The sequence below is a fragment of the Chaetodon auriga genome, chromosome 18, assembly GCF_051107435.1.
Source record: "Chaetodon auriga isolate fChaAug3 chromosome 18, fChaAug3.hap1, whole genome shotgun sequence".
NCBI classification, from domain to species: Eukaryota; Metazoa; Chordata; class Actinopteri; order Chaetodontiformes; family Chaetodontidae; genus Chaetodon; species Chaetodon auriga.
The window spans coordinates 16,491,362-16,504,035 of record NC_135091.1 but is presented as its reverse complement, the minus strand read 5'-3'; the positions used below and the strand labels follow the sequence as shown (position 1 = coordinate 16,504,035).

At 43.3% G+C, this 12,674-nt stretch overlaps 1 protein-coding gene across 1 annotated transcript in view; it reads right to left on the bottom strand.

The window, feature by feature from the left end:
* The window catches only part of nrxn3b (neurexin 3b), a 274,415-nt gene that overhangs the window by 24,442 nt on the left and 237,299 nt on the right, over positions 1 to 12,674 (bottom strand). Inside the window, exons 21-22 of the mRNA XM_076756314.1 lie at positions 9,012 to 9,101; positions 6,959 to 7,269 (exon numbers count right to left, since the gene is read on the bottom strand). Coding sequence (XP_076612429.1) covers positions 6,959 to 7,269; positions 9,012 to 9,101 — 401 coding nt within the window. The remainder of the gene's footprint in view (positions 1 to 6,958; positions 7,270 to 9,011; positions 9,102 to 12,674) is intronic.

Sequence of the window (12,674 nt, the reverse complement as noted above, 5' to 3'; positions counted from 1 at the left end):
CCACAATGTCTCACTTTCTGAGTTTCTGCATGATGAACGCACAGAGACCACGTGCTGCACCTGACAGCTGTTCATTTTCGGTGGCGCTATGCTAGCTGTTCACCCCTGCTCCAGTCTTCGTGTTTGGCTAACAAAGCTATCTCTACCAGCTAGCATAATCTTGTGTGCCAAAAGTGAGTGACAGCAGTAACTTCTTAAGTCTGCTATAAAGTAACTTCCAAAGTAAAAATGCTGGCACTGGAAGTTTAACTTTTATAATAGTTTTGTTCCCAGAACCGTTGTGCTGGAAAAAAGTTAATTAAACACTACCGAGATTGTGGGATCTCACAGCAACCTCGCAACTTAACTAAAATGGCTTGGCACTGGATTTTATATTGACGGTTCCACTTTGATAGTCCATGTAAGTCTACTGGCATGTGCTAGGGGACAGATCTGAAAAAATCTGGATTTTAGATGTAAGGCCTTGAAAAACATGTGATTTTTTTTCTTTATCCCACAATTGTTCTGATAAACTCAAAGACAGATATGCTGTGTAATTAGAAGGCTTTTAAGAGCTCTTGGCTCAAGTGATCTGTTCTAGTTAATTGCATTTAATCCTTTACATAGCCGGAACTGGTGCACGACCAGTGTTTTTCGGCTGGTAAGGTCACTTTGTAGCGTCACCCGTAAGTTTGTGTTATTAGCTGGACGTGTGTATTGCGTTATAACCAGTCAGCCATCTCTGGAGGCAACACAGCACGAGGTGAGCCTGCGTACCACCCAGAGCATGTGCTGATGTCCTGCCGCTCAGCTCGGAAACAAACTGCCGCACAGTGTGTGTTTGTCTGTGTGTGTAACTGGCCCCTTGGTGTGTGAGTGCCCTGCTGTGACAGCGGAGGCTGACGAGACAGCAGGTTTACGCACACACACACGCACGCGCACGCACACAAGCGTTCCCGGAGGATCTATATAAGCTGTGTTGTGAGGCATGGGGGACATCCATTACAAAAACCCCCGTGGTTCAAAAACCCCTGGAGCTAGCTGCTGGTTCTCACACACTGAGAGACAAACTGCCCCGAACACACACACAGACGCACGCACGCACACACACACACACACACACAAAGAAACAAACACATGACCTACAGACAAGAAATTGCCAACATCTACAAACACGTTCACACTGAGAAGCCTAATGGAAAGAGCTCCTTGTACATATTCTCTTGCACACCAAGTGACATGAAAAATTCATAAGGAAAGTCACAACTGAATGTTGCACACACACACACACGCCGGCAACAGAGACGGCAGACAATCCATGACAGTGCTGGAATGAGTTTGTCATGTTGGTAGTAGGGGGGAACTATTTGGCACCACACACTGAAAATCCTCTGATACTGTGCTTCTGTTCTCTGACAATGCCGGTGGATGAGGCAGCGAAAGGGCTGACAGATTTTTGTGGGTGTGTGTGCACAAAGTAATGGCAGCTTAATTTAGTTGTGCACGTATGCACACATGTGAGACAAAGATTAAGAGATCCTTGTACAAACTGTGTATGCATGTGTGTGAGTGTCAGCGTATGCATGTGTGTCTGTCTTAATGAGCCACAACCAGCAGGGTCCCCATCAGTCTGCTGTCTTCTAATTGGACCTACTGAGCAAACAGCAGACCTCCAGCATTCATCTCCCAGAATTCACCGGGAGCCAGGGTGCCTAGCAGGGCTCCCAGAAAGAAAGGTAGAAAGATGGATACTGATGAAAAGAGAAAAAAAAAAAAACAGCATCCCACGGATCATCTGCAAACTAGTTTGACCTTTACACAATTACTGGCAGGTCTGGTTGTGAGGGAAGGTGATCACAGAGACTAACTAACTGAAAAGAAAAGACGACTGACAGCAGGTGGAGAAGTGGAGCAGAGCCGCCTACGCAGTCATGCTCACACACACACCTGTGCATGCATGCACGCACACACACAAGCTGATGAACCCGCTCATCAAACATCATCTAGCAGACTACCACGTGGAGACACGCAGCATGCCGCACAGCACCTTCCTCGCTGCCTCTTGAAGAGAGAATAAATCAGTGATTATCATATATCCCCAGGCGTTAAGCAACATCCTTGATGTACTGTAGACAGACAGAGTGAAGCAGCGAGTCGAGGAAAACAGTGAGGGGGGAAAAAAAAGTGGCCATCGTGACAGCTAGTGTGCAACGAGTGGATTCTGGTTCATGACTTTTGCTTTAAGTTGACCGGTCTCTCAAATCCCCACCTCACACTATCTATCAAAATCTTAAAATACAGAAATCCCACACTCCACGTGGACTCAATGTAACATTATTGTCATCATGTGCTGTGTATCCAAGCTCATCGATACGCCGTTATTTCCCACTTCTCAGCAGAAGAAGCCCAATTAAACTGCAAACAATTTACCTCTAATTTTCCCGTCTCCTGAGCACCAGGCCAGTTGAAGATGATGGACGCGAGCAATTTCTTTAACACAGCTACCATGCAAATCACTTTCAGTGTCTCTCCCTCAGCTGTTTTCCCCCACGGAACTCTAGATTGCAGCCTCCTTCCCTAATTGTTCCCAAACATCTCAGGCCAGCAGCGCGAGTTAATTGAGAACGAGAGACGTTGATCTCCCATGATAGAGAGGCTTGCATAAATGAGCGTTCCCGAAATGACTATCCACATCAAACCAGCAAGCGTAAAATCTGCTCTTTGGTTCAACCAGAACGTTGCAGAGCTGAAGGGCTTAGGTAGCCCCATGACGAGGTGCACCTGCTTTACTTTACTGTGATTTGAGTAAATATATGATATATATATACAATACAATATATTCATTTACTTATACTTTGATTGAAGAGCATGACACTTCCAAAGCAGGTGGGGCGTGACTTCCTTGAAGGAGCCACAAGATAAACTGAAGGACTAACAGGATAAGAAATATGACAAAACACAGATCTGCTACACGCAATGAGTCTTTTCTGACTTTTTCTTGTTAAAAAAAAAAAAAAAAACTAGGCCACCCAAGATGACTTAAGATCTGAAAAATCACACATGCAACTGCTAACAACTCACTGAGATATGCAATGATAGACAAGGGCACTCAAGAGGGGTGGGAGCACAAGTTTCAATTATTGTACAAGTTAACAGCTCCCATCACTTTGGCTCAGTGACAGGGGACAGAGCAGCAGGAGCACTCAGCAGAACTCGTCACAACTTGTCAGAACTGTGATGGACAGTTCAAAAAAAGGATCCAAATCGATGCAGCAGGACCACAGGTAACATCTTTTTTGCTCCGCTCGTTCTTCTTCCTTCTTCACCCACGATGCAACTCAACATCTGACAAAAATCATTCGTCGATTCAGGTGTGTCATGCTCTTCACTGCTAATGCAGCTTGAAGGCACTAGCCTCAAACAGAGACGAGGAGCGGGCTACAGAGGTCCGCTAAGTTCACTTCTTTCAAACTTTTTTTTTTCTCATTTTCAAACTTGTAGTCTTCAGACCCAAGTTGTTGCCTCAAGTGACATCACTTTAAGCAATTTATCCGAATTTGCACAGCTCCCTGTGGAGGCGCAAAAGGCTTTATGTAACTTTTTTCCACATGTAGAGTGGCACTCCACAAGACTTGTAAACAGACTTTGATGTGGAAAATTGGCGGAGTTGCCCTTTAATAAGAGATCATCTCCCATCTCCTTACTGGCTTTTCATGCTGAGAGCTACTAGTAGAAGTTTAATTGTCCAAAACTTCCACAATTATTGTCAATTCATTTGAATTTCAACACAAACCACTTACTGTATGAGCACTGGAGCTCAGAGAGAGTTAATGTCAAAGTGTTTATTCTTTGGCAGAGAACAAGTTGAGACTATGAGACTAAAACACATCTTAAAGTAAATAGATTTATTGCAGGACAATATTTATTCCATTATTCTTGTTTTTATATATATTGACTATTGCATTACTCCTTTTCAAGACCTTATTTACTTGTCTTGCCAAGTCAATAAAGAACTAATTAATATTTATGATGATGGAATGGAGAAAAGTAAAGGGCTTTTCGGAGATTTGTTCAGGGTCAACTTTTCAGTTGTACTCCTGCATGATAAAGAGCAGATACTGAAGTGAGTATCTTACATACAGCAGTGCGACAAGAAGCATTACCTCCCCCATTATGTTAGCATTTCCTCTGTGCGTGCATTCCCACGGCTATATGCAGCGTGTGTGTCGAGGGCATGCAGCTAAAGCTAACACGGTTAGCATTAGTCACCCCCCCCCCACCTCTGATGCACATGATCAAAGAGATGTTCCGACTGTTAAATGGATGAAACACAGAATGATGAGTCGGCTTTGAGAGCAAGACCGTGGGTGGGCGGTGGGTGTGATCTTCGGAATGAGCCAGCTCATTGACACATCTGGTGCCAGGGCTCAGACCATTTATAATATTCATGAATAAATGGATATAAGGTGGCAAAAACTCATTAAAATCGCTGTTACAGCGAATGTTAATCTTCTCAGAGTCACTTCGTTTTATAGAAAAAATACATTACAAAATGATCTGTCTTGCTAAGGATTCAATTACTAAACAGATACAGAGTGAAACAGTGTTTGTACACTTGATTCACCTCTTTGGGTTAAGCTGAAGTGAAATGTTTCCTTAGTCTTTGGTCCCGTAATGGACCACCTGATCTACAGAGTGTCCACGCAACACAGTGACAGAGAGAGAGAGAGAGAGAGAGAGAGAGAGAGAGAGAGAGAGAGAGAGAGAGAGAGAGAGAGAGGATGAAACGTGTCTGTCGTGTCGGTGCGTCCCAGCAGAGCTGTCATTAATTAAGCGTGAGATTGGTTCTCTCCACTTCCCACCCCTGTCTCTCATTCTGTTGATCCTGAGATGTCGAGGGATTCGTCACTTCTCACCTCTGAAAAAGAAACAGCTAGTGTTGGTGAAGTGGACCAAAAATAGACGTGCAAGAAGATACCAAAACACACACATTTCAGTCGACACGTGGGTGCACACACCCTCCTCCTAAAACAGCTGCACGCACACACACACACACACAGCCGCTCGAGTCCAGCACCGTGTCAGATACCTATAGCTCTCTTTCAGCACTGCAGTATATCACTGATGATAGCTCAAGTCCCTCAACTCCCCTATACTACCCTGAGGGGTGGAGAAATCTGCCAAACTGGTACAGGTCCTCTCTTTACTTCTCACAGCACGCTATTTGACAGCCAACTAGGGAACAGCAAAATTAAAGGCCTTGGCAAATGAAATTCTATGACAGAGCGGTGTGAATCAAAGCAGACGCTGCCATGGGAGGTTGTAGAAGAAGAATGGACAAGGCGCGCCCTCACAAGGAATACAAAAGTACAGTGAAAAGTTAGTGAGGGCGAAAAACTACATTTTTATTGTTAAGTTACCGAAACGCATCACCCGGCATCTAACGGCCGCATACTGGGCACTGACAAATGAGGTATGGCTTCATCATTTCACCTTGAAAAAGAGAGTGCTTTGGATAAAAGCTCTTTCATGGCACACAGAACTTTATTGACTTCCTTTGATATTAATAGCCTATGACACAAAATGCCATTTTCCCTGCGATGCCATGTTTTTTTCTTATCTGATGTGACCTTGTTGGCGGTGCTAGAGACGGCGGTGTAATGTATCTCAGCTCAGTCATCATCATTGCGCATTATCGATGCCAGACGCAGACAGAACGGGTATGGACTGCTTGGCTTTTGCTTCAGACTTGCAGAGCCCACATATGAAGGCTCGACAGCGGGTCTTTCTTTGCCAGTTCTGTCCAAATCACAGGGTATTTAGCGGCTTTCTAACGGCTCTGACTCTGGCACTCCCCACACACTTCCACTGATGGAGACACACTGTACAAGTATCAGCACTGACATGTAGGGCCATCATCACTGCACGGCAGGCAATCTCTTGTCGAGGTGAAGAGGCTCATAACAGTGGTCCCAGTCTGGCGTCCACCGAGCAGCCTCTCCTACAACCCTGTCTCACTCCTAAGGGAGAGTTATTGCTTTAATATGAACAACGAATGGTTGAATTTGTCCTTTGGGTGTCAAAGGACCGCTCGGCGTGATTACTTTCTTGGCACGGCGGTGACATTCATTGGCTTGGACTCGGGACGTATTGGAGAAAGGCCTCTGTTAGGCTGGATTGGGTGAGTGACAGATGGAGACGGACAGAGAGAGGGAAAGTGAGAGACAGACAGAGAAAAGGAGAAATGCAGAGAAAGGGAGCAGTGGTGAAGCCGGCTTTGCACACCTCAATGAACAGCAGCACTTCAATCCCTGATAGAATGAGAAATACAGTATCCTGACCTTGACTGATCAAGCAGGGAAAAAAGCAGCGTGGCCACAGTCCGCCCACGCACAGTCGCAGAAAAGTCACAGAACACATAAAATAGTGGAGGACGGACAAGAGGATGTTTGTTTTTTTGACATTTTACATTTTTTAGACCTTATTATCGAGACAACAAAACATTCAACCCCCAGACTCAGGCTGTGTTTCATACCACTCGGAAAGCGGGTAACCGTATCTCAGACAAGGGAAAATGCAATTAAACGGCACACCACTCGACTCTCTGAATGGTAAGCAGTGGGTTTAAGTCCGTAGTTTGACATTTTGGGAAACACGCTTATTACTTTCTTGTTGAGTTATCACAATCAGACTGATACTACTCTCTAATCTGTACGGTAAATATGACGCTGGAAACAGCAGCCGGTTATATCTTGTTTCTTTAATCTGTACCAACACTTTAGAGTAAAACGACAACTCACTTTAGTTTCAGATTTTTAAACAGGGATTTATGCACTGGGATATTTATTAGACACAAGGTCAGTCTGCATATGTACTGGAGTTCTTGAACATCTCAAGGGCATCCCTGTTTATTCCCTGTTTCTTCAAGCATTAGAACACACAGAGGCACACATCTGTGCTCGTCTCCCATCAGCCTTACCTGAATAGTGGGTGGAGAGCGCTGTTTGCGGGTGGTCGTGGTGGAGAGTGTGGTGGTGGTCTCGATAAAGGTGGTGGACATCTCCGGCGGCACCGAGGTGGTGGTGCGTGCCGCACCCCTGCTCGTCGGCACGTCGCCCACGAGCCGCACGCTGCCGTTCACCTTGATGTTGACGTGGCCCTCGGCGGCCATGTTGAGGACCTTGAGGCCGTTGTAGTAGAGACCGGAGAGCTGGCCCTGGTAGGGTCGCTTCCGGTCATTCCCACCAATGGAGATAGTGGCCTGGGTATTGAAGATTGTGAGCTGCCGGCCTGGCGCAGGGGGGAGGGAAGCGAGCGTTAATATGTTTATAATGGAAAAATCGGAAAGTTCTAATTCTGACATGCATCACCTTTAAGAGGAACTACACCTTCAGTGCGAGACAGATGCATTAACAGAAAACTTCAACAAAGACTAACTTTGTTAACACTACTGATTTACTGCTTGATTACATGAGCGTTGATGGAGTTGAAATGGTTAAATACGTACTGGTGATGCAACATGCTTTTACACTGAAAAAAATAACCACATTATCTGTTCTCAACAACCCCACCTTTCTGTTCATAAAAGACTGCAGCTATACGCGCTGCTATCTACGGTAGGAAGGCTTTTTCCCTTTGATAAACCAGAAAAAGAGACTGAAAGAGACTGCGAACGCTGAAAACTACAGACACTATGCAGCTAATGCAGCATTATCATCAGGGAGCAAACACATGCAGGTGTGAAAAAAAACGTTTGAAAAATGAGCTGGAACACGTGCCACGGGCACTCTTAATATTCTCTGGACAAAACAGTGGACTTGTGCGGTAAAATGATTAATAAATACATATACAGGCTTTGGCATATTATGATAAAGTATGAGCAATACACACTCACTCCATGCCGTGGTGAATTTCATTAGGAGACGCCTAAATATCACTGTCAAAACACGCTGCTCATGCATTAATTATGAAATGAAACCACACCAAACTTTCATGATACAGGAATCATAATTAAAAATCTCACTGGTATAATTTACAGACACGTAGCACAGCAAGCTTGTTATATTTACGGCATGTGCACAATTATAATGCATAATATGTCGGGTATGGAATGACGGGGGCAAGACGTTCATACCACAAGGCAAAAATGAAATAGCACGTGTGGAGTCATGCATGCAGCAGTAATGGCATTTATCAGACCTATCTGTGCTTTAGCGATTGTTAAAGGGACTTTATAATCAGGTTAAGAAGTTTATGTGCCATGAACTTTAAATGCAGTTTATAATGATATTATGTGGACTAAAAAAAAAAAAAAAAAAAAATTTCACACGCACCAAAAAGAGAGGAGACTTTTGAATCCCCGCACATGTTTTAAACATGCCGACTTGATCGTCCCTGTGATTGAAAGCGCAACTCTATCAGGGCGCAGTGCACCTTGGCAGGCTCGCTGTGACGCTTTGCTGTCAAAAAGGCTCCAATTAGCTCTCCATCACCAAACAAGTGAGGATTTTATCATGTGTGATGTGTTTAACTACAATCAGATAAATTGCAGCAGGGAAAAGCACCTGCTGTTTGGAAATTTTTCAGGGGGATATGCCCGCTGATTAGTTTGTTCTCAAACATTGCAGAGGATTTGAGCCATGGGAGCTAATTCTCCTCTCAAAACAATCGGCCTACTGTTGCAGCATAGATAATGCCATCTCCTAGTCAATTTTGCAAAAAAAAGAAAAAAAGATTAGGAGTACCTGATACTTAAAATCTTATTGTTTCACTGTAAAAATCTCTTCCCAGTCCCTTTAACTGGACACCATGAATCAACAAAATTTAAAAAGATGACAATGACAAAAACGGGGGAAGAAAAATAAAAAAAAAACAAAGGAAAGAACAAAAAAGTAACAAACAACGCTCTGTTTTACCAGTTTTTTAAAGGGTTTAAGGGGTGGTTATTCATTCTCAGAGGTTGAAAGGGAACAAGCCAATGAAATGACAGAAAAAAGAAAGAAAAACATTCTAGAAGTTCGATAAAGATTTACCTTTCTCCTGAAGCCAATCTTCTACTGGCCGGGTATATTTGAACGGGATTTTCTTATTTGCCATTTGATAGCGCTCAATGTCGCTGTTGCCTTTAAAGTTTGAAAGTTTAACAAACAGCTTGAAACAGTTGGCAACAGCAACAGACATCACACATTTATACAGTGGTTTAGAATGAGTTTTATCTTTGTTTAGAAATATTTATAAAAGCTTTATAATGATTTTTTTTTCAACTAGCTTTAGTCGAACCTTTTAAAATTCATATTTATATAGCACACTCCACACCTATATGTAAGAAAATATCCATGGATTAAAAGCACAACACATATCCATAGCAGTCATGGAAAAGACACACTGCATAAATAACCTGTAACAAACACAGAAAATACATCACAGTCTACATAACAAGTCCTATAATACATTCATCACATTACATAATAGAGACAGAAGAAAGGCAAAGTGCTTGAAAGGGTAGACGTGCATTTACTGCCCTTCTTCGAAGCAAATTAGGGGTAATTAATGAGGCCTAATTCTCCCAATGGACACCACCTGCTTTTACATTTCAAGGGCCATGGAATGATTCATTTTAGGAGCTTATTTGAAAGGAAGGAGCTGTGCAGCAGGTTTACAGGCGAGCACGGGGAGGGGGCACGGAGAAGGGAGAAGGGAGTGGTAATTTGAAGTACTGCAGATCTATTGGGAGGAAAGTCCCACGGTGACACAGATTTGAGGGGGACAATGCATACAAATGAGATCATTACTGACATGGTGGGAGGCCTTTTGGGTAAAAAAAGTACTACACCCCAGCTGCCACAGCCCCCTCTTCTGAGACTGTGGCTAACATGTTCCAGGTTTATGGGAATTACGGATAAAAGGGCACCTTTTACAGGGAATGTCGCATGTGTGCTTAGCATTAATTCTGATATGATTTCTTGGTGTGTTTGCGCCATGATGCAATATTTTGTCTGACAATCGCTGAGGCATTCCCTCTGAAAGGCATCATGAGTCTGTCGACGCTGAGAATTGAGACGTTCAGCTCCAACACTTTGAGGTATGACAGAAGACTGTGAAGCCTGCGTAGAATTATGACTGACACCACGATGCCACTCAGGTGGGAAGGTGTTTGGAGGAAAAAAGGCACCAATGCGGCATCGTTTATAACACACGTGAAAGGGCAAGGCTTCATAATTGTGAGAAAAGGTCGTCTGGAATGTCTCTATTTTGGCTGCTAGAATTCTCCCAGGTGATTTATCTATCGACAACATCACACACACACACTCATGGGGACCACCTGACTGAGGGTGTGACCATAGAGTATTTCGCTACAATAAATAGCATCTTAAAGCGTCTAATTTAATTTCTCTCTTGGTTCAGTTATTTACTGCATACCTGATTTCGAATTGCACTTTTCCCACCTATTGATTAAAATTGCACATAAGGAGCAAACGCCCATAATTACATTGAACCATTCATTTGGCCACTTATGCTCCAAAGTGCTTTAGTAAAGCTCAAGCTTGTCTCACTTTCCTCTCCGTCGCTCAGCTATCTTTCCATCATTCCTTTCTACCTTTTAGTATTCTGAGAAAAAACAGTCAAGAGCTCAGTTTACAGCCAGCTGGGAAGGAGTGTGGATAGGGCTGCAAGGGAGCTCAAGGAGCTAAAGGACTGTGTCTGCAGCGCGCCAGCAGGTTAATCAGCTACTAGCAGGACTCCCTCCCCATTCCTTTGATCTCAAGCAGGTTTGGTGCAACAGCCAAATACACTCTCCTCTGGACAAGGGCCACAGAGGGAGGCATGATTGTTGTATGTGAAACCAGGGGACAGACGGGACGGTGAGGAGTTTGGGGGACTAGGTGAAGGATTGGGGTGGGAAGAACAGGGAAGGGACAGCATGAAGCATCTCACGAACCAGGAGAGTAATCTCATCTGGAACGCAGAGAAGTGGAGAAAAGCTTGCAGTGCATTGCTAAGGGCACAGTCTCAGGTATAGTTCTTACATTGTTCTAGATGATTAATGGCGTGACAGCCCCCTTGTAATGAATACACCACAAGCTAATTGTCCAACTAATGAGAAAAATCTCTCTAGTTTGTCAGTTTGATATTCAATTTCTAAAGGTGACTCCAGAATGAATGACCTTGCCAATAAAAGCACTATTGTTTATTATAAGATCACTCTGCCTTCAAGGTTTTGGATTTTTTTTTTTTCTTAAAAGCAGAATGGACATCTCTTCAAAGATTTTTCATCAACCTTTCAGCACTGAAGTGAGGAAAGTGCAATTTAGCACCGTTATGTGTTTGATGTTTCGTCACTGACAGAGTCCATTTTGGTGTGATCTGAAATCTACTGAACAGCTTTTGGGTCATACATATGTAACCCTTTTCACCATCGGCTCGTGAAATGTGAAGCCCTTTACTTAACACTAAATAAAGAATTAAAGCTCCTCAAACTCAAATTTATACTCATATAGTGAAAGAGACATCTCAGTGTAAATTAACTGTCTAGGGTAAATTATGACTCTCACTGTCTTAATAGTAATGTAAACAGAAATACATAAAACACCATAAACACGAGGCAAAAACACACAAACACTGAATCTCAGTTTAGAGAACGTATTGACAATAGTTTAATACAAATGCCAACCTTTTAATATGAAAAATAAAAAATAAAATAAAACACCCGGGATTTCTTTAATAAATTGTCTTAGTTTCTGAGTGCACTCTTTAAGTTTGATTAAGCAAGCTTGCTTTTGGATCGTTGGCGCGCATTAAAAGTTGGAGCTCAGGCAGACAACAGTACCTCCGTGTGGGAAAATGGAAACGGCTCCTACCGCAATGAAATCCTCCTCTGGTCTCTCGTCTGCAGCAGCAATAGTAGCAATGAGCAGCAGTATCCACAACCTCTCCAACCAGAGAGAAAAGTCGGTCCTCGGCCCTCAGCACACACAGCCACGACATCCGCTGAAGCTCCTCAGCTCAGGCAGCCTCCTCCGACGTCCGTGCGGGGAAAGTAATGCGACAGCGTCTCTCCCACAATGGCGGCGGCGGCTAAGCTAACTCAGCTAGCTTAAGTTGCAGCAGAAAACAGACACGCTCGGTCGACAATTCACAGTCCGTAACTCTGTAATTTAAGAGCGTGTCGGCTGACAAACCGTTAACAGTCTAACTGAACAAGAATAAAAAAGAAGTATAAACACGGGGTAGTCCGTCTCCTCACTCTCGTCTCTCTCCATGCGCTACGCCATTATCCTCCTGCTTCTTCTCGTCGCTTCTTTTCTTTCTGCGCACTTTTCTCCTACTTCCTCTCACACCCAGGTGAACCGGAAATGAAACTTTATAGATCATCACTACAAAATACAACTTTTAACATTTTTAAAGTATCGAACCAGCAACGAAATACATTTTTAAAGGCACATATTTTAACTGCAAATTAAATATATTTTAACCTCTTATTTATCATGTGAATTTGAGTGTAACCATGACAACTGAATAATAATCAGGCATCTCATCAACACTTGAAAATATCCACACATTTAAATGATAAGAAAACAATATCTAAATATAACTGATATTTATCAGGTTATTACACTCTCCCCCCACCAATGTAAGGCATGCCCTCATGACTTGGTTTTTCAAAACATAAACAACCATGGCACAATTTGGTAAGT